This window comes from Taeniopygia guttata, chromosome 4 (assembly GCF_048771995.1).
Source record: "Taeniopygia guttata chromosome 4, bTaeGut7.mat, whole genome shotgun sequence".
In the NCBI taxonomy this organism is placed as follows: Eukaryota; Metazoa; Chordata; class Aves; order Passeriformes; family Estrildidae; genus Taeniopygia; species Taeniopygia guttata.
The window spans coordinates 48,649,179-48,673,118 of NC_133028.1; the positions used below are offsets into that span (position 1 = coordinate 48,649,179).

Here is a 23,940-nt window from a genome sequence, read left to right on the forward strand (position 1 = left end):
GTTTCAATCAGTAAACTGAATTCACAATAAATATTGTTACCCATTAAGAAACATATAGAAAATTAAACTCAAAACACTGCATTGTTTAGCCCAATTCAGAAAGACTTTAAAAATTACTTTTAAACATTATGATTGTTCTAAAACATTTTGGCCACATTACAATGACTCCTCAGGTAGAGATTTTACAGTGAATAAATTCTAAATTAATAGGCATTTTGTTAGTTCAATGTACTTGATCAACATTCAGTCCAGTAAATATCTCCCTCAACTGTACACAAAGATATGTAATGAAGTCCCATCTAGGATTTTGCTGGACTTGAACTATGATAAATTTTATGCTTTCTTTCATATAATCAATTCTCAAAGCCTACAAACCCTTTTTTATCCCTTGCCACAGTTTCTAATCACCATACATTTTTAACAGCCTTTAATAAAAATCAATGCCTCAAAAACACATCTAAAATTACTAATAACATACCATACCGGTAAGTTATTTGCTTTACATATATTATTTAGAACTTTATTTTCTTTCCTCACTCCAAGGCAGTAATACTCCAAGGCTGTTATGGCTTATGCACCACTTTCAAATTATGCTGAACATAAAATTATCCCACTTTTTAAAAAGCAAACATTACCTTCCCTTCCAATTCACTTTATTAACCCTTTTATCAATGTTGGGCTTTTCCCCCTCCTCCTCTAATTTTTCTTCTAATTTGCCTTGGGCCAAGTTCTTTGTATTACAGCAGCTTATAGATCTAATCAACCAAGGTAATAAAGGATCACGATAAACATTAAAGTGATGAATCAGTGATGAACTGAATATTTAAGGTTATATTGTTGATAAAATGCTGATAGCGAGGGATTGCCTCAATTTCACCACATTACTGAGTCCTGCTAGCTTCCCTCACCCCAGTTAACCCCTCTCTTGAACCCATTCCATCACAGCTGAAACACTTTGCATATGTACAATGTGTGCCCTCCCCACCTTCTTATTCACTGCTGAAAACAAAAAAAGAAAAATCTCAACTATGAAGAAGTTGTTCCAGAAGGAGCAGGTGTGCAAAAGCCCTCTCATTACCCACTCCTGCTAGGTAACTGCATAATACTGCAGTACATTTTACAAGTGGCAGTTTCTAAAATACAAGACAGAGGGCTGATGCTTCCCTCCTGTTTCCACATTAAAATCTGGACTGAAACACTACAGAGATGCAGGACAATCATTGCTGGAGTATTTCTGTCATTTACCAGCAGAGAGAAAATTCTTATGCACCTTTCACAAAGTCATCCGAAAATAAAAACAACTGCATTTGGTGCTACAGTATGTCACCACCACTGCTACAATTAACTTTTCAAAAAGGTAGCTTAAAAAAATTATTTCCATTTTACCCCTCACTCAATCAGCCTTTCCCTACTACAAAGCTCCCAGCACAGCTGTAGTGCTATATTCACTATGAATAACATAGTGTTCTGGTGTCACATCAGAAAAGTTCAAGACAATCCTTCATCAGCTGTAGAAACCACAGTGAAACTGGAGGCAGGACTGCTGCACGTCAAGGACTTTCCAGCCTCTGAAAGCACAGATTGCAATCTGCCCTGTTACTCAGCTCAGCATGATCTTTGCAGCCTCTCTCTCTCAGGGGAAAAACAAAAGGGCTCCTAAAACTTAATACCTTATGTAGGTCATAAGGCAAGACATTTTTGTCACCCAGTCTGATGTCCTATGCTGCAAGGGGACAGAATGTCTCTGAACATCTTCTACCTTTATTTTTTATACACAGACTTTCCTATTGATTTTGAGTCATTTGTGGTAACTTGGTGCCCAGGAAAATAGTGTGAGTGGTTAAATATCCTTATGTACCATAAATTAAGTCTGAAATAAGTTTTCAATGTCCTCGAATCATGCCACAATTTCAGAATAATTTAAAATTAATTCTGGCACTGAGTTATACAAGTAACGATCAGCTTTTGCACAGGAACTTAAGAAACACTGTCAAAGGCCTGAAAAGGTAGAAGGTATATTACAATGCTGAATAGGGATTATGGTTTTGACACAAAAACAGACTCAGCATGAAGAGGAGATAGCATGGTAGCATGTGGATGCTGTATGGCTCAAAATCACAGCTGAGATCCAAAAAACAACTACTGAACTTCAAATTAAAGGTGAGGGGAAAAAAGAAAAGAAGTTCCTGGGCAGAGTATAGCTGTAATACTTGATTACATCCTGTACCTCCTGATGCAGCACTCAATTGATCTGATAAAGTTAAAAGGCTGCAGGCTTACATTTATCTGCTCTTTCTGTTTGAGAGATTTGTCTGAAAGATTAAAAGGAACCTGTGAACTCGAAATAGAGTCAATTTCAAAACAAGAGTAGAAAGTTTTTTCAGTTATTTCATGTTCTCCTGCAATCCAGATCCCAGCCAATTTTTATAGGTTCCAAAACTTTACAAAAACTTTGTAAGAACATTTTCATACTTCTAAGATGTTTTTTCCAGTTACTCTTACAAGCAAGAAATGAAACCAATTAGTCAACAACAGGAGCAAATGATGGTAAAGACCAAACCTACAATGCCAGCATTACAAAATCACCTATTTCTCTTTCCAATTCCTTTCTTAGAGCAACTGCAGCCCCAGCCCTGCCTGTCCTTCAGAATGTGACTACTGCTGTCCTCATTAGGCATGTACAAGAAGTGTTCCAAAGATGAGGCATCACTCACTCTTTATAAACAGTCTGTTTTTACAGAGCAATATCCCTCTTTTTTTCAGTTGCTAATTAAAGACAAAATATTTCAGATGTGGTACAAATCATGTAGGCAACTGTGTACTTACTTAATAGATATAAGAAAAAGCAATGTAAGGTAATTTAAACCAATGGGAACTGAAGATTTGATCCTTCGACTGTGAGGCCACTCCAATGGCAAAAATATGGAGCTGGGTGCTCTGCTTTACAAGCCCTTCTGAAGAGATGCTGTGCTTCCTATTCAGCTAAATCAGCCTTACCAGTAAAAAGCTCAAATCTCACTGAAGTTGATTCAGTAGATTTTTAAGAGGGGTAAAGATTTATACCAAGAAAAGTCTGCTTATTCTTCTCCCATGTTTATTCCTTAATTCAGCTGTTAGGTGATTTTTTGACTTGTAATCAGCAATCTGTATCACTTTACATATAATTCCTATTGGAGGCGGGGAGGAAAAGCAAATAAACATGCTCCTTTTGTCACCAAGGCTCATCAGCAAAGTAATTTTCCATAAATTCTCCTCCTGAACTCAAAGTAAATGTGCTGAAATCCCTAATTTTGAGAAGAACTCTTATCTCTAAACCGAGGTATAATTTGGGATAGCCTCAGGACATAACTAGCTGGGCCGTTCTGTTGGTGTGCCTGGGTTCAGGGCTGCCTAACTGGTGTGCAGCTTCAATTCACAAGCCAAAGTACTCCACAAACTCTTGTGCAGAGAGATGGTGCTCTTTAGCTCAGGCACACCTCTGAACTTCGGGCTGGAGCTCATTTACATCCAGTTCACAAAGAACAATGAACTAGAGACTGTAGCCACCCACGTAGATTTGCCCCCAAGGAGATGAAAATTCAGGACATTTCTTTCTCTCTGCTATTTTCAGCAAGTTCTTGTCACACCTGAAACTGGATCAAACACTTCAGTGTAAAACATGGATCTGCCCACACGTTTATACATGTAAGGCGAGTGGAAATTTTCTGCACAAGTTTTATCACATTTTTTCAAATATATAAAACCCAAGCAAATTATAAATAAAAAAATTTGATAGTTAAGCATGCTGGTGATAATACTAGACTTTGCTGGCTTATCCTTTCTTTTTATGCTACTGATTGTTTTTTTCCCTGGACAAAAAAGTAATGATGAATAAGCAGTTCAGCAGCTTTGATTGCAACTCTTCTAGACAGTAAAATTTTCAAGTGTTGTGCTACTTACACTAAGTGCATGAAAATGAAATTTAAATGAAGAATTTAATCATTAAACATAATTTCATTGTAACATGTTTATTATCTACAACTTCTCTGCTCTCCATATTGACATGCAAAGTTATATAGAATCCTCTGAATATACAAGACATTTTCAATATATTACTCTTAGCAAAGACAGGGCTAAACAAAGGAACATAATTCCACAAATAATTAAGATAAATTAATCAAATTTTTGATATTACAGAAAAATATACACTGTAATCTAGACTCCATTAGTCAGGGCTGTTCCATTAAACAAGAGGTTTTACACCAATTCCAACTTGCTGGCCAGTCCAGGTTTGTTTCATGATTGTTGCTCACTTTACATGAAGTGTAAAGACTGGCATTGCAGAACTGCCACATTAACTCCTGACCTACACCATCTACTAATATACTATACAGGGAGAGGTTAAACATGTAATTAAATACCAAAATACCTTGCTTAGAGACATAGCAAAGTCTTTAAAACTCTAGCCTTTATGTGGGAGATATGCCTTGATGTGTTCCAGCTTAGTTTAAAAAAAGGGTGAAATTGAACAGTCCACATTATGCAAGAGGTTACATCCCATAAATGTGTTTTCTTTTGGCCTCCAATCCATCATCCTATGAAAACAGAATAGGGAGACTGCAATGTTTTTTTGTGCACTGAGGATGGCTATTTTCAGGACATCCCATGGCAGCTACTAGTCAATTTTGAGAGAGTTGGCCAAATTCTCACAAAGCAGATCCCAATGTGAGCTGCACTGACCACATTATGGCCAAGGGTTTAAAGATCTGTCACAAAACCTCCTTTATTACAGTACAGCCAAAGCTCAAACTACTGTCCTTTCACTGCATTGTGATCAACTAATGTAGGTTTTATAGTGAAAACACTGGCACAAGAATTAAAAAAAAAAAAACAACACTAAAAAATAAAAATAAAGTTTAAAAAACCAAAACAAAACATAAAATTCCAACACAACAAAAAATTGCAATTTTCAATTGTGCTCCACTCAGTTACAACAAAGTGAGCACATTCTGACAAAAGACAGAAAAGACTTACAGGAAAAGGTGTGAAACACTTCTGTCTTTATTGGCACCACTTGAATCAAGAACAGGCACTAACAAGCAATGGCCTTGAGGAATTTACTTGTGTTGCCTTACCAACCTCTCCCAACAGGTGTTGCCATGTGGGGATTTGTACTAGGAAAAAAACCCAGATGCACACAGTGGGATGGGAGGGAAGGGAAGGGATGGATGTGTGTGTGTGTGTGTTTAATCTCTAGATGAAATTAAAAAGTGATGATCAATGAAATTAGAAAGTTTGAATGGAAAGCCAAAGAACATTTTGCTTTCTAGTTTACTCAAGGAGAAATTCCATTTCCTGTATAACTCCTTGTCATGCTATTGTGTGACCTACCACACCTTTATAAAGTATTTATTGTATTATTATCATTACAGATTGGAATCCAAAGATCTGGCTCAAATGAAGTAAGTTATTTTATATCTGAACATTCCAGTGAAATTTCATTCATTGGTTCATCATTACTGTCAAAATAGGAAAGAAAAAAACAAGTAGATCATTTGCCTGGGCTAGTAATTTTTCCTGAGTTTTGCAAGGCTATATGAAATCAGCTTTCCCAGACTCGTCTCAATTCACAAGACTATCAGCCTAGGCTACCTCAGCCATTGCTGATTATTTTCCATTATGTTATGCTTACACTGGTTCATTAGGAGACGCAGCTGTTCCAAACTCCAGCCTTTCCCAAGAACTGCGGATGAGCTAAACTGAGGAGAACAACCAGGAGTGGCACACACCAAGGCAGAGGTTTATTGCTTGCCACTCTTCCCTCCCCTTCTTTCCCCATAAAGGAGTAAGAGAGCGCCAGAATTAGAATACATTAAGAAATAACACCAGAATTATAATACATTCACCCTGCTCCTTATGAGAATTTGTAGTGCAACTGTTCAAACATGTCATGCAATAAGACCAAGGTTTGCATTTAAGTTAAAAAGAATACTGAAAAGACACAGTGTAGCTTTTCCATACTTCCACAGAAAAAAAAAAAAACACTTGCTGCAAGAAACATAGGCAAAGACAGTTCTCCAGTCCCAGAATGATTAATCACTTTTCTAATCTTCATACTGTGCCTCCATAGAACATTTCTTTGATTAATGTATTTGATTTTTTTTTCCTCTGGGGTGGTGGGGGGGGAACCCACAAAAAAAGTTCAGTGAACACCTGAATATAACACCGTTCCTATTAAAATGAGAAGTTCCATGTTTACTTTAAAGGAATTAAGCTCCTAAGAATGGAGTACCCTAGAGATACTGAATAAGGGGTAACATGGACAGGAAAAAAAATGAAAACTTGGTATATAGCATCCTCGAGTGAAGTGGAGTAACTAAGCAGACTCATGCTTTGCAATGGAAATGGAGCAACTGAGCAGCTCAAGCCTTGCTAAAACTGCACCTTAAGGAAGAGCTCCATTAGTCTGCACAATGGCAGTGAGGTAGTAGGTGCAGATAAGTTGCTGCTCAACTGCTGGCAGATACAAATGGTGCCAAAACAAACCCACACATCTTAGGGCAACTTTATTTTCAACATCAAATGTGAATGCTGGGATTGAAATGTAGTCTGTCTTGAGCAACTTCATACAAATTTATGTTGCTATGCAATAAGGCCCTATACACATACATATGATGACACTTGCATTGACTTCACAGAATTAATGCTTTATGTCCTTACTTTGACTTGAGGGTATGATTTTTTGTTCTTTTCACTAGAGGCACCAGGAAGTCCACCGTGCGAAGGCCCTTCACATACATATCGGAAACGAAATCCCCTCTGTGGAATAAAGGAAAAGAAACTCGAAAGCTGTACAGAAACAGAACCAATAGAGAAATAGCAAACACAAAGATGAACACACACCCACAAACAAGACTCGCCCAAATGGAAATGCTGAGTGCTGGTGAACAAAGCATCACTGAACTGTAGTCCTAGAGAACATGTTCTATTATCACTTTAACACATAACAGCATCCTCATCTTTTCTTTCAGTTAAGTGAAGATATTTTGAAACAGAGAACTATTTATACTTTTAAAATAGGATACAAATTCACATGTAGAGAATGCAAGAGCAGATACTCTCTCATTGCTGCTAGGTAGACAAAATTGAAACAAAGAAAAAGGAAGTCCAAAGCATCATAAAAGAAAGTACAGGGATGAAACAGAAACACTTCTTCCTTCTGAGAAAAACGTATGAAAGCTGTATCTCCGTGTGAAATCCAGAAACAGGACAAAAGGGGGACTCTGTCCGGGTTTCATCTCAGCTGCATAAGTAGACATCTGATTATATTTAGAGAACTGCAGGATATTGAAAACCAGTCCACAGCACAGCTCTCTGTCAACTCCATTGACTAACATCCCCTTTATTTTACATGACAATCAATAAAGCATGGAAGATGCAACTCTTAAGCAAAGGTGTCTAGTAACTCTAATTAACAATATATTTCATGTGGTCCTCAGTTTTGCTTTCAGATCTACTCTCCAGTCCTGCAATTTCTGGCAAAAACCCCATCTTATATAGGTTCCCAGCGTTCAAATAGCACCAGTTAGTGTTGTGGCCTTTTCCAAGAATCATTCAGCTTCTTTCTAGTAGTAGACAACTCCGAATTTGAAGTCTGTATTAGCTGAAAGTGAACAACATGCCTTAAAATTACTCCATAATATTGAAGCAGAAGCTTCAATACCTCTCTCACCAAAGCCTTTTCAGACTAAGAACTTGTTTACCATGCAAATGTAAACTTTTATGACTTTTATTCAGACCTTACCAATTGCCTTCCTAAGGTGAGCTGAGTGACCCAGAATACTGTTCATGAAGTGCCCAGCTATGATGAGCTTGAACTCAAGTTGATCAAAAGGCAAAGCCACCACTGCAAAAGGCACCCTCTACAGTCAGGACACATCACTCTGCTGATGGATCACCCTCATCACCCTGCTGTAAGCCCCTGCCCAGCTTGCCACATGGGTACTCCATGAGAGGAGCCACTTGCAGAGAAGTCCCACATGGAAGCAGTGGTTTCTCCTTATGGACTGTGCACTGCAGGCCCCACCGTGCAAAGACATGGTCTGATTTGGGATGAACTTAAAACAGTGAGGAAGATGCAGTATATTCTTCCAAGAGCCCACAGTACACTGCTGTTTCACTTGGCGCTGTGATGAAGAGCCCTATTCCTGGAGGGACGCTCCAGCACAAAAATGGTTTTGGTTTGTGATTGAAACCAATGTTCTCTACTGCCTCCTGCCAGGAAGACTGGATTGCAGTATGCTTCTGCAGAAGATCAAGAGGAGGATGGGACAGCTTTTAGCCACTGCCTTCCCCTGTTTACTGAACAGCTATATAAGGTAGTATTTTATGCAATTCACTGGGACAGACAAAAAAGGCACCTCCATACTTTAGCAGCTTCAGGAGGAATCCTTGTAATTGCTGGTGCCACCAGTCAAAGGGAAACAACAATAACCTGGCACACTTCAGGGCAATCTTCACCCAGCAATTACTTTGTACATCAGCTGCATGAAAACTAACCAGTGCATTGAAATTACTTCTTTGCTGTCAGAGGAGCATAGGTCAGCATTTGCTACATAACAGAAAAAAAGTTTCATTTGAGTACTTATCTTCATTTTTCTTTGATTATTCAAAACACACAACTATAACTAAAAGAATCTCAAAGGACAACTGCATTTCTTGATAACAACAAAACACAAGCCAGAAGTTCATGTAACTTGGGAATTAAGTGTTTTTATTTTTAACTTCTTGTATTTCAACAACTATGAAACATATCCTAAAAATCTTCCATGTTTCATCTATTAGTTTATGTTTCCAAATACTGGGATACTGTAACACAGTCACTCCTAAGATGAAGAGTCTATACTTAGCAAGGTATATTTTTAAAACTCTTAAGAGTTGTTTTTTTGTATGACACTTCCTGAGAACAATAAAGATGAAAACAGAACAATACAGGAAATGCTTTAACTACAAAAGTAAGAGTTAAAACTCCTCACATTCAAGTGCCACATTTGTTCTGAAAGCTCAAACTTTTCTGCGCTCTTTTTTATTTAAGTCTTAAGTTTATTCAAAGCTGAATGTAGTAATATAGCTACCTTAGACATTTTCAAAATGTAGTCTTGTTCTTACCTGTTTTGGCTGTTCTATGATTTGAAGATATGGTCCATCTGCTAACATAAAAGAAAAAAAGAAAAGTATTGATATAAATTATATTTCCATTACTATAATTAATATATAACTTGTAGGGGTAAGACTCTGTCCTTGAATGACTTAAGATCAAATTTTTGAACGCATCTAAGTCTCTTCAGAACTTAAATTTCAATAAATTATTAATCATTTGGCAGTCTGTCACTCCCAACTAAAGACCAGTGGAATAAGAAGAGAAAGATTAAGTCAAAAAAGTTAATTTTAGCTTTGCGAGCCTAAATGGACAACTGATCACTCATTTAAAACTTGAAAAGGTGAAAAAGAACAGGATCCTTCCCTTGCCACTGACAGCACTGTGGCTTCTTGAGCTAAGGTTAACTTCTGTATTTAAGCCCCTGGGGCTCTAGAGACTATACTCAGCAGCTTTTGGCCCTAGGGCTTCCTACAGAAGAGGCGCTTTTGAAAGTCAAGAGACAGCCAATGGGAAACTCTGAGGATTGAGAATACAGGAGGAATTCAAGCTGTCTCAACATGCCCCAAACAGTAAGAATTGCTCTTAAAAAAAAATCCTGGAATGGAGAAGACTAAACAATTTACATTCTTTTAATAATTTCAGATACATTTTAAAATACAGTGTATTTAAACATGGCTGGGCCTCTAAAAACACTGAATACACTCAATTTGACTACAAACACAGACTCTATATTGAGATCATCTTGAGCATGGTGCCGATACACAGGAATATGTTCAACTAAAATTCTATTTGTATCTTTTAAAGAGGCTTCATTAAACAACTTTCAGTCTCATACAGTGGCTAACTTCATACTATAAACCTCATGCAAAATTCAGCAGTTTATATAGCTTTTGAGTAGGCCCTAAATCTAATGAGAAGTCAGTGTCACCAGAGCTAAGCATTCATCACCTGATCAAAGCTTAGCTCCAACTTTGATCATTTAGATTATTTATATCAAGAAGGAAAGCTCTCTGGGTGGATGGCTGTGAAATATCTCTTTAAATGCAAGCCACTGATAAGTCTCAAAACAACAGTGCCAAGAGCTATGATTACTTCCCTCTCTCTTGCTAAGCAGTCAAGGTGATTTGTATTTCAATGCTACAAGATCTGCTGTTTTCAAAGTAGGCCCCAAATGACAGCTTCACTGGGAAAACCTACATAATATTTTTCCAGTCCTATTCCTGTTGGAATTCTGTATTATCAGTTCTACTCTGTTACAGGTATTAATGCTAAGGAATCAAGCACAGATCTTTACAGAACAAGCTTCTCTCAACATGGAAGTTTTAATAAATACACAGTAGATGAAATTAGTATTCTACTACAGCAGTTAGCTGACTCAGCAACTGAACTTTGAACATGTCAAAGTTATATTGCAAATATTATAAGTTACAAAAATTTCACATTTAAAGATAAATTATTTCCCAAGTCCATCAACTGTACTTTTCTTTGAAAAAGTAAACAGTGCTTCCTGAAGTAATGAAAAACAATTGCCTCAAGACCATATATACATAATCATGCATTACAAAGCAGGAAAAACAGTTTGGACTTCAGGAGCTTTAAAAGATGAAGAGTAATATTTAGCTTTGGCCTTGTGTTTCAATTTTTGTCTGTAACAGACCAAATCAAGATTAGCTGAGCTAGGTTCAAGCAATGTATCAGCACTTTTTCACAGACCTCTAACCCTTCTCATGCCTTAGGTACCTGACAAGTTATATTTTAACAATCCAGAAGCTGTGTATTTTCTGGGCATTGGCAAAAATAATGCACTTAAAATACAACAGTGTGCAGTTCAACTTTCAACCAAGCCTCCAGGGCATGATCTGCCAAGTAATTGTTCTTTGGCTCTTCTCCTCTGATGAATTAATTTTCAAGACATACATGTTGGGTTAGCACAAAATACTATTGCTTTCTCTCAAACATTAGCCAGAAAAGGAAGTGTCCTCATTCAGTGGCTAAGTGGCTGCAGAAGTCCCCCAGGACACATCACATCCAAGTTACAGCACAAGGAAATTCAAACTCCTAAGAGAGGCATGTACACTATCTTGGTACATTGGAAAACTAAAGAAGAATGCTTCACACCACTGAAATGGTTTGACCTGGCATGGCACTTGTGAAAACTCAGGTAAATTGAAAACTTAGAATTGTGGTTATTCTGACCTCTTGGGGAAAAAGGTTATAAAAACCATACAAATATATTGATGAAAAAATAATAATGCTTTATATACCAGCACTAGAAAAGTGCAAAAAAGATGCAGTGTAAATGTACAAAGCCAAATTAGATGTCTGTTCTCATTAAGCCACATTATACAAATAACATACCAATGTACTTAAAAGAGTTTTTTAAGGTCTTATTTTAATCTTTGGGTTCCATGACTAAAGATTTTCTTTTTTTTTTTTTCTTTTAACAGTGAGTAAGTAATTTTCTGGTATAGCATCTGAACCAGACACAAATAACAGTACAGAGAAGGCATTCTAATGCAAAGCACTTAATATCTGAAATGCTACCTAAAATTAAACCAGCAATGTTCAAGAAAACATCCAGCCATAAATGGCATATTGCTTTGATTATAAAAAGGATTTTACTTAGTGAAAGATCTCATTTTCACTAAGATCTCATTTTCAAGATCTCTGTTTTCACTGAACTCTGTGTACTTCCCAGAGGCACATTACACAGCCTAACATCGGCTATGTGTGGTTCCTTCTTTCTCTCATCCTTTCCCACTGGGAAAAGAAAACACATTCAGTGTTTTGCACACAGCAGTTCTTAATATTTTGTTTCTATTAGTAGGCGTGTCTTTGTCTCAGCAGACAAAGAGCAGGAACCTGAGGATGAACACCATGTAAGAGGAACTAAAAATGACGAGATTTGTAATGATCCTTTGTTCCAGCCTGGAAGGTGCTTGCTTTAAGTTCTTGTTTAAGGAGCAACCCCCTTTTAAATGCTAATCAGCCACAAGAAGGAACACTACTTAATACACAGCTTATGTTCTACTTGTGCCCTACAGAGAGGCTGAAGGACACGTCATGGAGCTGCCTCTACACAGGCATGGCTCTCACGCTGCCAAGAGCCAGGTTTTGACAGGAGTGCTCCTGGTGCTCTGCCTAGCACTGTTAGAGCTGGGAGGCCAAGAACTGCAGCTACATGTGATTCTCCAGCCTGGAGAGGCTTTGCCACATCCTGGCCATGTTTCAGGGCTTCTTTTTCTGTGTTCTCGCCTCGGTTGCCACAGACCGACTCGCATCCCACTCCAGTCTGAGTCACAGTCCCACTTCCCCACGTCTTCTTCAACTGCCAAGTTTCTTCATTTTCCTTCCTGCCTGAGTCAGAGGCCCTCCTGCCCCTTGACACTCCCACCCCTTGCATTCTTTCTTCTTCTTGACAGGCCTCACCCTACACACACACAAAGGAGCACCCATCCTAGGCTCCCCCTTGATTCCTTTCCCCCAAAGCAAAGTCAAGGAAAAAGAGGTCTGTCAGGCTGGTGGGATATCCCTGCAAGCCTGGCAGCTCTGTTGGCCTAGTGGGGTCCGGTGTCTAAAGCTTTCTGACTACCCAAAACCATTCCATTTAACCTGCAACAACCAGCGGGCAAGTATCCTCCCTCACATCCTCTCTGCTGGTGGCCTCCAGAACAGGCATGGGACCCTTGTAATTGCTAGTTTTCTCTGTGGACATGAATGGAAACACTCATAGCCTGTAGGTTTTTATTGTTAAATCCCACATAAACTCTCTCGTGTCCATCCTGGCAGTGCTACCTTGCTGCTGAGAGCTCAGACTGGAGACCTAGTGCCTTATCTTTTCTGAAGCCTTGTTGTAGCATTTGCATGTCCTACCCCTCGGGGATTCATTCCCCTGCACAGGAATACCCTCTTGAATCCCAGCTCTTCAGTGTACAAAGCATGATGTTTAAAGCAAATGGCACATGAGACTTTAATTTCTTCCCTTGGTTCACTCTTCCAAACATGAGCACAGGAGATCTAGAAAGAACACCAAAAACTGTATGCAAGTCTGCCCAAGCTCCTGAGGATTAGAGCCACTAGTGTGGAACAGGGAAAATGAACACATCTCATTTTTGGTGGTGGTCTGGTCTCCTTGAACCTCTAGCATTATCTCGCTCTAAAAAAATATGAAAAAGGAATTTTAAGTGCCTTCTTTTTCCCTCTATAAACTTTTCATTTTTCACAGCAAATGTTACACAGGATTGAACAGAGGAGGTTAAAGAAACAGCAGAAGATTAATTTTAGCAGCCTCCAGGCAATACTGTTCAGCTCCTGATAGCTCTGCTTCAACTTCAAAGTTTTAAAAACACACCACCTTAATGCCAAGAGCTAGTTAGACCAGAGCCTCTCGAAGCAGAAACAACTAGGCAGTTCCCAAACCCACCTCTAACTGGGGCACATGACATGGCTGTAGATGACCTTGGATCATCATGAGGGAATACAAAACATCCCAAATTACAAATCCCTTAGCTCAGAGCTCTGCCCATTTCCCCTCCAATGTAAGGCATCACTTTGTTTCTCCACTACACAGTGGACATCCCACTGATGTGCACCCACTTTCACTCTGCCTAAATACATGCTGTGGATAATGCTCCCTCCATCCCCAATGCCACTAAGGATCAGGACCTAACCTACCTAATCAAAGGCAGGATAATTCCCAGCAAGCCAAAGAAGAGGCTGACTTCATGAGGTACTGGCTTTACTACTGGGAAAACTTGAACCACTTAACTACTACATCTTTAGAGCCAAAGTAACAAAAAATGTTTATTTAAAACACACATACGAGAGAGAAAAAGAAGCAAAGGGGCTTGAGCACTGACAATGATGTTCAGAAAATCAGTGCCCCACCATCTCAAAGGTTTTCTACTATTACTGTAAATGTTAATGTAGCAGCAGAACATCTATCACCAGAAAGTCCCCAAATTCCCCAGCTACTTGTTGATTTAGCCCTGCTGGCACGACACAGCAATCCATGGTTATACATTAAACCAGTCTGCCAATGTAATAGGTCTGACATTTATGGATGCACAGACTAAAAGACATAGGCACCACAGCCATATCATGAGGAACAATTAATGCCTTTGGTTCTTTCTGCTTTTATCATCCATCTGTCCTTGAGAAAAATTGTTTTATTTCACACTCTCCATATCTCAGCTGGAAGTACTTCTGGAAAACCCCACTTTTTTAACTGACTTAAAAGTTAAGTTGAGTAGAAAGACATCATTAGTTCCTGCTTGAAAACCACTAAAGTAGAATATGAAAAATTATTATATTATCTTTTAACTGAAGAGCCAGTCCATAGTAACAATGCAGTATATTTTCAAGAAGGAGAGGAAATAAGCATTATTGGGATACTGTTCAAGAAACAAACCAACCGTGGCATCATCAGATGCAGCAGAAATGATCAACTTTTTCTGAATTTTTTTTAACAACTTTTTGTTTGTGATAATCTGAAATCCATGATCCTTTATTGAATCCCATGTTGTGCACAAGGAACTTGCCACCTATACTGCAGCAGTAGACAAGAGCAGCGGCACTTATAAAAAAAAGGCCTTTTTTGAAGCAATTTTTCAAATTAAGGACAGAGCTAGACTTAGCCCAGTAAGAGTTTTCTGCAGCTGCAGAACTCAGTGAATCCTTGACTCCCTGACATGTTTTTTGAAAACAGCTGTTTTCTACTTTAGATGGGACATTGTTATCTGAAAATTAGTTTTATACAGCTGAATAATTTGTATGGAATGAGTCTGGCATGAATAATACAGAGTAAGCTTAAAAAGTACATGTAAAAGAGCTCATTACAGGGAAATTTCAATAACCTTATTTGTCCAACAGAAACTGGGAGAAAAAAATCCCTTCATCTATAATGTACAAGCCCTTTAATACTACACAGATGAATCTTACTGAATGATTTTATCTGCCTTAACAAAAATACACTGTAAACAAATGATTGCAACATTCATTTGCTGGATGTTTTTCCATATTTGTCAAGAGCTTTGCTCATGAGAACATTTTATCTTGAAACAAAATGATCTGTACCATGTGTTTCTTGATCCTTTCTTGCTACTACTCTTTTAAGAAAACAAGGAAACACTAAAACAGTAAGCCTGCTTTATTTTTTATTCTATAAGCAGCATTTATTGTTACTTTAGGATGGAATTTTACCTATGAAGGAAAATGTTAAATACTTATTTCATTTTACCCTTAACACCTTCACTGCTGTGAACTGTATCAAATACTGCAATCAGAAGTGGTTTGCACTTTCAACTGAAGAAAGTAATTTGCAATACCTAAGACACCAGCTACATCCTAATACAACAGAGTCAAACAGATAACAAGAGAAAGCTGTCATGTTAAAAGACTTGAACAGCTATATTGGAGATTTATTTTGAGAATAAAAAAATCTAAGTTTAAATGAAATTTTATTTCCTTCTTCCTTTTGTATCAGTTGTTCTAATAGACTAAGCAGGAGAAGAGAGCTTTCCAAGTTAATGCAAGAATTAATATTTATAAAGAACTATAATAAGCAAAACCAGACCAAGGTTGATCAAGCAGCTGATACTGACTGAGCTATTAAACACTTGTAATTGTTCTTACTGTTCTGGAAGCATACTGTAAGAGTTGCTTATCAGACCTTTGCAGAATACTATTTGCTTATTTTCAGTGGTCTGTTGCAAAATTTGTATGAGCTTTCAAACTAGTGTTTTTGTTCAGGAAATTGTCAGGTGCTTCTAATACCACACTGCCACTTCACAGGAAACAGAGAAGTCAACAAGAAGGAAAAACACATTAGAATGGTACAGGAAGTTAATATTCTCTGCATTTTATTACTGAAAAACAAGCACCTTAAGAAATACTACAACAAGCATTCAAAGGGAAAAGAAGCACAGGTTGCAGTCTGCAAACTGGCAATAGCAACATGTAACTCGCTGAAGGTTCAAATTCAGAAAAAAGCCTCAGCACAGTAATTTATAAAATCGGGTCACTCAGAGCTCTTTGGTCACTGTCCTGGTTTCACCTGGGAAACTGCTGAAACTTTCAGTTTCTGTACAAGCCACAAGAAAATCTGATTTGTCTCACTGCTGAAAGTTCCATGAGGGGAAGAAAAGATGCAAGATGTAATAAAAAAAACTAGTTGACAACCTGCAATCTACCATTCTGACACACAAGTTGGTAAACAAAAAAGGCTTTGAAAAGGACTTCTCAAAAGAAAACAAACAAGAAGAATGAGCAAGACAATGGCACCATCAAATAGTGAGGGTTCCTACCTGTTCGTAGTGGTAAGTCTGCAGTGATGTAATTCGTACTGTTAAATAAAGCATTCATTCCCATGAACTGATCCACCGTAAACATCTACATTGAAGGAAAATACTCTTCATTACTACATATATGCACAGCTGCATAAAACATCTATCAGCAAAGCACTTCAAAGTTCTCTGCAAATATTGAGACTGCAAACACCTCGTTGAATTGCATAAACATTTTATAGCTATTTTATTTTTGTTGGCAACAGCACTGCAAGGAGACTGACAGCACCGACCCAAGTTTCACCAGAATCATGAGTCCGCACCAACCTCAGCAGAGTTTCCAAATGCCCATTTTGCTTACCTGCACTAACAACTATAAATCCTGAAGAGCTTAGACAGTAAATTCCGAAAAGCTAACCACAGATGCCTTGCTAAGAACCTATGAGTTTTCATTTCCACTTCTCTTGATTAAACCCCACCAGACTATATTCCTTATGTAAATATATTTACAAGCTCTAATGTGAGAAAACAGTACATCCAGGTAAAACTTGTTGGTTTTTGTTTTTTTTTTTTTTTTTTTATTTTAAACACTGGTATGTCCTACCTTACTGTAATTGTTGTCAGATATAAATCTATCTTTTTCCAAAGTGGAGCAAGCATAAAAGAGAAAATAGCTGCTTTTTGAAAATTAAGGTGAGTAGAAATGACCTGTTCTTCACTTAAGCTTTTCACCCCCACACCATTCTCACAGTTCAAGTAATTTATGGAATGATCTAAGAAGATCAGGAAGAGCTCCTGAAGAGCTAGGCCTATGGATCTGCATGAGTGAAGCAACGTTTTAGTCATCACTGTTAATGCAAACATCACAAAAATTTACACACAAGGGCCTTTTAGGACATAAGGGGTTTTATTTTCAGAAATATTCCAATGCCAACCACGGAAGAAATTCCAGAGCAGGTGTCACAGGCATTCAGGGTATAAAAATAAGTATTTTTTAAAACTATTTAATTCAGCAGGCCTAGCTTTCCTTCTCATTTCAGCCATTTAACCAGTGGCAAGACACTTTACAGGTCACATAAAAACCAGCTCAGGGAAAAAAGCCCTGATATCTGCCAATGCAGAATGATTTTCTATATCCATATTAAGTCTAGGAAACAACAAGACAGTATGAGAGAAGGACAAACAGACAGCCAGGAGAGGATATAGGGATACTGAAAACACAAAAATTCACTTACTTGGGGATCAGATACTCCCATAATATAGGAATCTTCTGCTGCCATTTTAAGTCCTGAAACACAAAAACATGATTAGAACTTCAATTTTTTTTTTCCAGTGTAGAGCAATAGAGAAGCCTAGAAAATATTCAGAGTTAAAAGCCAAATCTCTGACACTTATTATTTTACTCATAACATTAATGATTTCTAAAATACTTCCAAAATTCCTCAGTATTTGGAAGGAACAATGTAAGGATAAGATAGGCTACAGCTAGGATTCTCCATTGCCTATTGCCAAGAAATTAAAAATTACAGTCAAAGTCCAGAAGTAAAAATTTCTTAAAATCAGGAATTGTTTCTGTTTTTGCTCTGAATATTCTGCCATTAGACTTTAGGCAATATCATTACCATAGAAATAGCAGAACTCTTTCTTTTTTGTACAATAAAAATAACATTATGAGCATTCCTGAATGAACCCTGTGAAGGTTCCCTTTTCTTATGAAGTATTACTAAATGCAAATAAAGATGCCCAAGAAAGAACAGACAGCATTAAAAAAAAAAAACAAACCAAAAAAACAACCAGCAATCTATTATCGACTAATTTTGGACACCTTTCTTTCCAGGGATCCACAAGTGCTTAGCACACACAACAACTCTGAGTGGACAATGACAATTATGGATGCACAGCATCCATCACAACTCTTTCTCACAGGTCTGCATGTGAATTCTGAACACTGGAAAAGTTTGCTTGGTTGTTTGCTACTGGGACCAGTAGCGGGCCAGAGGTAGAACCTGTGATTTTTTCTGAGGAATTTATTAGGTCTATTAGAAGATATTAATATCAGTGTTATTTCCTCTCATGTAGATATTACTAAAAGAACTACAATTTCACCTATGCTGAGCTCACTAAATAAGGCTCTCCAAGGGAGGATCTGAAAATAATAGTAGGACTATTTCAAGAGATTCATGTCTGCATTCAACAGACACTAGATAAGGCTAATAACCAAAAGAAGACAGAAACAGGTCACTGGCCCTCATATTCCATCACAGTGAACACGAGCCATGTTTGCCAGCAAAGAGAACTGGGAAAACCTACTGCACTATCAAAGAGAGGTGCAAGAGATCAGTAGTCATCAAAGAAAAACTGAGTCACAATGTACCTTCTACAGGAACTAGAAAGGCAATTATCAAAATGAAAATTGGAATACTTGGGTACTTCACCTTGATGGAGGCTCAACTCTGCTTGTTAACAATCTCCAAAGACAACACAGTTACCAATTTCCCACAAAGTAGAAAATGTAAATAAAAATATAATGGAGAAATAGGAGACAATTCACAGATTACTTCAATGAAAAAGATGTTTATGTGGGTACAACTGTAGAAAATAAAAGTACCCAACTGACTGTAAATCGATTTTAGAAATATTTACAGGGCAGTATTTATTTGTAGGATTTGTGCAAATTTCAAATAAATGGTCATAAGATTTCAGCCAAAAATTAAGAACAGATATAACAAGCAGCCAATATCACCAATGCTGTACTTCATCACCTAACACAATAGGATTTCAGCAAGCTAAGAAAACCACCAGTCAATCACATTAGCTCATAGGCACATTCCACAAAGCATTATTTTCATCAACAATTTGCCATTGTTATTATTCATCTTTATGGAAAAAGTCAACATACAAGGCATGATAAAACCTTCAGGATACAACAAAATTTACTAAGATGTTTTTATTTGACTTCTGTTCTGTAGAAAAATAAAAATAACATTATCACCAATTGACAAGTTACTTAAATCACTGAAATAACTTGTAATGTTTTTTGTCGAAAACTTCTTACTGGATGGTGTAGACAGAAAACAATCTGAGGTCCTCAACAGCCAGCTTTATTTTACAAAGTGTCAGAAAATACCCACCATGCTACACCACCCATCTTGCTACACCCTGATTAGGTAACTGTGAGTGCAAATGCCAGGTTTCTTCTGCAAAAATAGAATAAAAACTAGCCCTAAGAGTCTTGTTTTGTGATGTGTCATATTTAAAGACTTAAAATTTCATCTGTCACATATGCAAAATTGTGTTCCAAAATCCCAAAGTTTCCAGATGACATGGTAAATATGCTTGTTCAGAAAAATAAAATATTCTGAGGAGCTAACATGAATGGCATCTGCCCACTTGCCTGTTTGCTCGATGTATACTTTGCCAAACTTTCAAACAAAGCATCTCACAGCTTCTTCTGTAAGCCACAGGATAAATGTAATAGTAGGTTCTATTTTCTTGGCCCTTTTCTAGTTCCTCAGCAGAACTCTGGAGGCAAAAATCAGTGTCCTCACACCTGCCACACTTCTGGTCACATCTACACTTCTACAATACATGACTTTCCAACTAAGTGGAAAAATAGCACAGAGGCATTACTTCTGAAAACTTTTCATTTAAAGTATTTTGATGTAAAAATTAGAACCCACTTAGGAAAAAAAATTAGGGTTCTACGTCCATCTGAATCAGTTCTTCAGTTTCACCTGTGTTGAAAACAGTAATTTCTGGCTTTTTGGCTGATGCAGTGAGCAATGCCATGACACCAGAAGAGCAGCTTTTAAAGATGTTCCCCCCACAGTGTTACGTTCAGCTCTGGGCTCTTCAGCACCAGGAACACGTGGACGTGCTGGAGTAAGCCCAGAGGAGGCCATGAAGATGCTCAGAGCGCTGGAGCACTTCTCCTCTGCAGACAGGCTGGGAGAGCTGGGGCTGTTCAGTCTGGAGAAGAAAAGGCTTCAGGGAAACCTTAAAGCACCTTCCAGCACCTGAAGGGGGCCTCCAGGAAAGCTGGAGAGGGACTTTTCACATGGATGTGCCAGGACAGGATGAGGGGGAATGACTTTAAACTACAGAGGCCAGGATTAGATGAGCTATAAAGAAGAAATCCTTCACTGTGAGGGTAGCAAGGCACCAGAATGGGTTGCCCAGAGAAGCTGTGGCTGCCCTATGCCTGGAAGTGTCAGGTTGGATGGGGCTTGGAGCAATTTGGAAAACTTACGGTAGTGGAAGGTGTCTCCACCCAGGGAATGGGTGGGAGTTGGGACTAGATGATCTTTGAGGTCCCTTCCAACCCAAACTACTCCATTATTCTATGAACATGACACTTGGAAGCAGCAAGGTAATTACTGACATACCACCCAGTCAGCTGTAGGTAGTACCAATAAATGCCCAACCAGGTACCAAACACAACCTCCCTCACATCTTAAGTGCAGATGCCTCTTACTTGAGATCTTCTGTGTTCAGGTCAGCTGCACAGCTTGGGGGAAAGGTTAAAGACATTCCCTCTGGCCTGAACGTTAAGCCAGTGTATTATGAACAGACTATAGCTTAGATGTGCAAACATACACCTTTGTGTATGTAAACTCACACTTAATTGCCTTATCAGGGCCTAGACAAAGATTAACCCAGCTGTTTAAAATAACCCTTCTAAATTACTGAAAACACTCAGTTTCACTATGTTTTGTCCTCTCCAAAGCCAAACAGATAACAAAAGTGTTCTGGGAGCCCTACCTTCAAATAGCCAGTTGTTTCACTAGGATTTATTAAATTCACAAATCTGTACACTTCCTCTTACATGAAAATTGATGCAAAGCCACAGAGTCAGTAACATGATCAAAACCCCAAAAAGACACAGAAAAATAGTTCTACCTATGTGACCTTTAATTGGCCTCTTCCTTTACTGCTCCAGTTTCTAAGCATCTTTCCCATTTGCATCAGGTGGTAAGATTAGCATCTACCTCGAGTAGCTTTGTTCATTCTTTCATTACATGAGCTGTATTATAGTTCAGAGATTGCCACCTCACTCATTTGAAGATGTCCAGATTAAAACTGCTTTGTGGAAGTTCATGTTAAAGATGCCAGCTTCTTGCATAAGATCCAATTCCCACAAATCGTACTGCAAACTAGAATCTACAATAAAAAAATACCCCAGCACCTACAGACCACAATCAACCACAGCGATCTCCACCCTGGAGATGGAAGTTTTTCAGATAATGGGGCACAGGAAGCTAGACATTTCAATTCACAGTATTTAAGTGTGAAAATTCAAAGGTCAGTGAAGGAACTTCATTTAGCTCCTAGTGCAACAGGAAAACATGAAATCCAGCTTGCCCAAACCCACACAATTATACCTTCTGAGAGTAAGTGTGGGATGTGTGTGCAAGTGCATACATATTCCTTTCTCCTCACAGCAGGTCAATTGCCATTGTGAAAAAGGTTTAAATAGAGAGAAAAAACCTAGGAAGCCATGTATACACATACAGGAGATGACTGTTGCACCAAACAACCAAGCAAACCCAATGGCAGGTACTTTGCACCACTGCTCCTCCTTATTAACCAAATGATACAAGGTACAAGTGGCACAGCTGGAAGAACATGATTTATTGTATTCTAAATATTTGTTCTAAAACCTCAAAAGGAGCAGCCATTTAAAATGAAAACAACATAATTAACGTAGGAATGCTGTAACCCACGAACAAGAATTCTCATTTCTCTTATCTCAATCATTTGATTTCAGAGCTCTTCCCTGTTATTCTCCCACATTCACTGTGTCTGTTTACCTTTTAAAAAGCAAGATAAATTTCCCTACCCAACTGTTTTCAGCCCCCCTGATTTTTTAAGGATACAGATCCTTCCCTTTACTTCTATTCAACTTTCCACCCTGAATTTTAAGCATGAGGTGAACCCTTGTTGGATGCACCAGTATCCAATCCAATCCCTAAAAACTTGGAATGGGACTTCTCTCTACTCCCTTTTTGCAGAAAAACATGATCTTTATCACCCAGTTCATTGCACCTGAGAACTGAAATTAGTGTGATGGATGTTCTTCCACAAGGAAGTTCATTTAAACCATCTCTTACTTTATGACATGTTTTACATCATCCTGTTCTCACCTTTCAAAGCTGCGATTCAGAAAGCAAGCCTCACAATGGGAAACTCAACTATTACACTTCAACTGACTAGATAAACTGAAAGAACAATTCTTCCTGAAAGTTTTCTAGCAGAGTGCTTTTTATCTTTAGCTTGACTTTCACTGGAATTCACCTGTTAGAAATAAACTTATTTAACAGGACATGGAATGAAATTAATTAAATTCAGTGTGGTTATGCTCTTAGCCTGTTCATTTTGCTTACTAAAAATAGAGAGGAATAAGGATGAAAATTAAGCAAAGATGTGTCTCTTTCATATATTTTAAGTATATTTTTACTACATCAGGGCTATGAAGTGTGGCAGATTATCCCATTACAGAGAACTATATTTTTAGGAACAGCACCACATTTTCAGAATTCCTGTAGCAACTATGAAGTACTGAGGTAGAAACAGTAAGTGCCGTATTGTGCAGACAGGACTATGTTGTTTTACCTGCTGTTTCTTCCTTAACTTTAGGTGGCAGCTATATATCCTTGAGCCTCAGTCTTCCACCCTTTGCAAAACAGAATCTGTATCTCTATAGGGACATTTGTTTCAGAGATTTGCATTTCCCAAACAGAGATGATGGGAAAAGGTATTGTGCAACAGACTCTTTGGGTTGCTGGGTCAGCGCTGGCAGCAGGAGAAGAGCTGCTGAGATGATTTTGGCTGGAGGCCAGAGCAGGATCTGCTCTGACAAAGCAGAGATACGATCCAAGCTGTTCAGCTTCAACCTTTCACCACTGCAGTCCCTTCGAAGTCAGGATGCTGCCCACCCCTTTCACTGCAGAGCCTTTTCACCTTGCTTCTGGCCACCTCTCCACTTCAACCAGCACTTCATTTCCCTTGGAACCCACTCATTCTGCCCAGAGTGCCAGAAGTACAGCTCCAGAGCACAACACTTTTAATTCAAAGTAACAGATGATAAACAGCTAATGTATTCTGTAATATACAAAGCAAACAGAACTCAAATATGAAGGGAACATCATGCATACTTTCACCCACAATATTGGCATAGATGTCTTTAGGACAAATACGAAAGAAAAATATGTTCAAAAACCCAAGAAGCGATTGTTAATTCGCTCATGTTGACACAAAGCCACATCTATTATGTTATTTTGAAGGGATTTTAAGTCAGTAATTAAATAGATTTAAAATTTGCCTTTAAATGCCGGAATGTTTACTACTATTTCTTCTCCCAGCTATGACTTCAATACCTGGGGAGGTAGGGAGCTGTTTTAAGAAACCAACACTTAATTTTTGCAAAAGCGACATAAGGAAGTTGTATTTTTCACATTCCTTCTGGCACTTCAAAGATGTGGAATCTCTCAATAGAGATTTGAGTGCAATTCGTCAGTA

At 38.2% G+C, this 23,940-nt stretch overlaps 1 protein-coding gene across 6 annotated transcripts in view; it reads right to left on the reverse strand.

The window, feature by feature from the left end:
• Window positions 1–23,940, reverse strand: part of NFKB1 (nuclear factor kappa B subunit 1) — a 58,470-nt gene that overhangs the window by 29,227 nt on the left and 5,303 nt on the right. For 4 of the 6 annotated variants that reach the window (XM_041715914.2, XM_030271664.4, XM_030271663.4 and 1 more), the window contains exons 2-5: window positions 17,658–17,710; window positions 16,444–16,528; window positions 9,148–9,188; window positions 6,700–6,798 (exon numbers count right to left, since the gene is read on the reverse strand). In XM_041715914.2, the coding sequence (XP_041571848.2) occupies window positions 6,700–6,798; window positions 9,148–9,188; window positions 16,444–16,528; window positions 17,658–17,702 (270 nt within the window). In that variant the 5' untranslated portion in view covers window positions 17,703–17,710. The remainder of the gene's footprint in view (window positions 1–6,699; window positions 6,799–9,147; window positions 9,189–16,443; window positions 16,529–17,657; window positions 17,711–23,940) is intronic. The other 2 variants (XM_072928553.1, XM_041715913.2) reach the window with 1 other exon arrangement.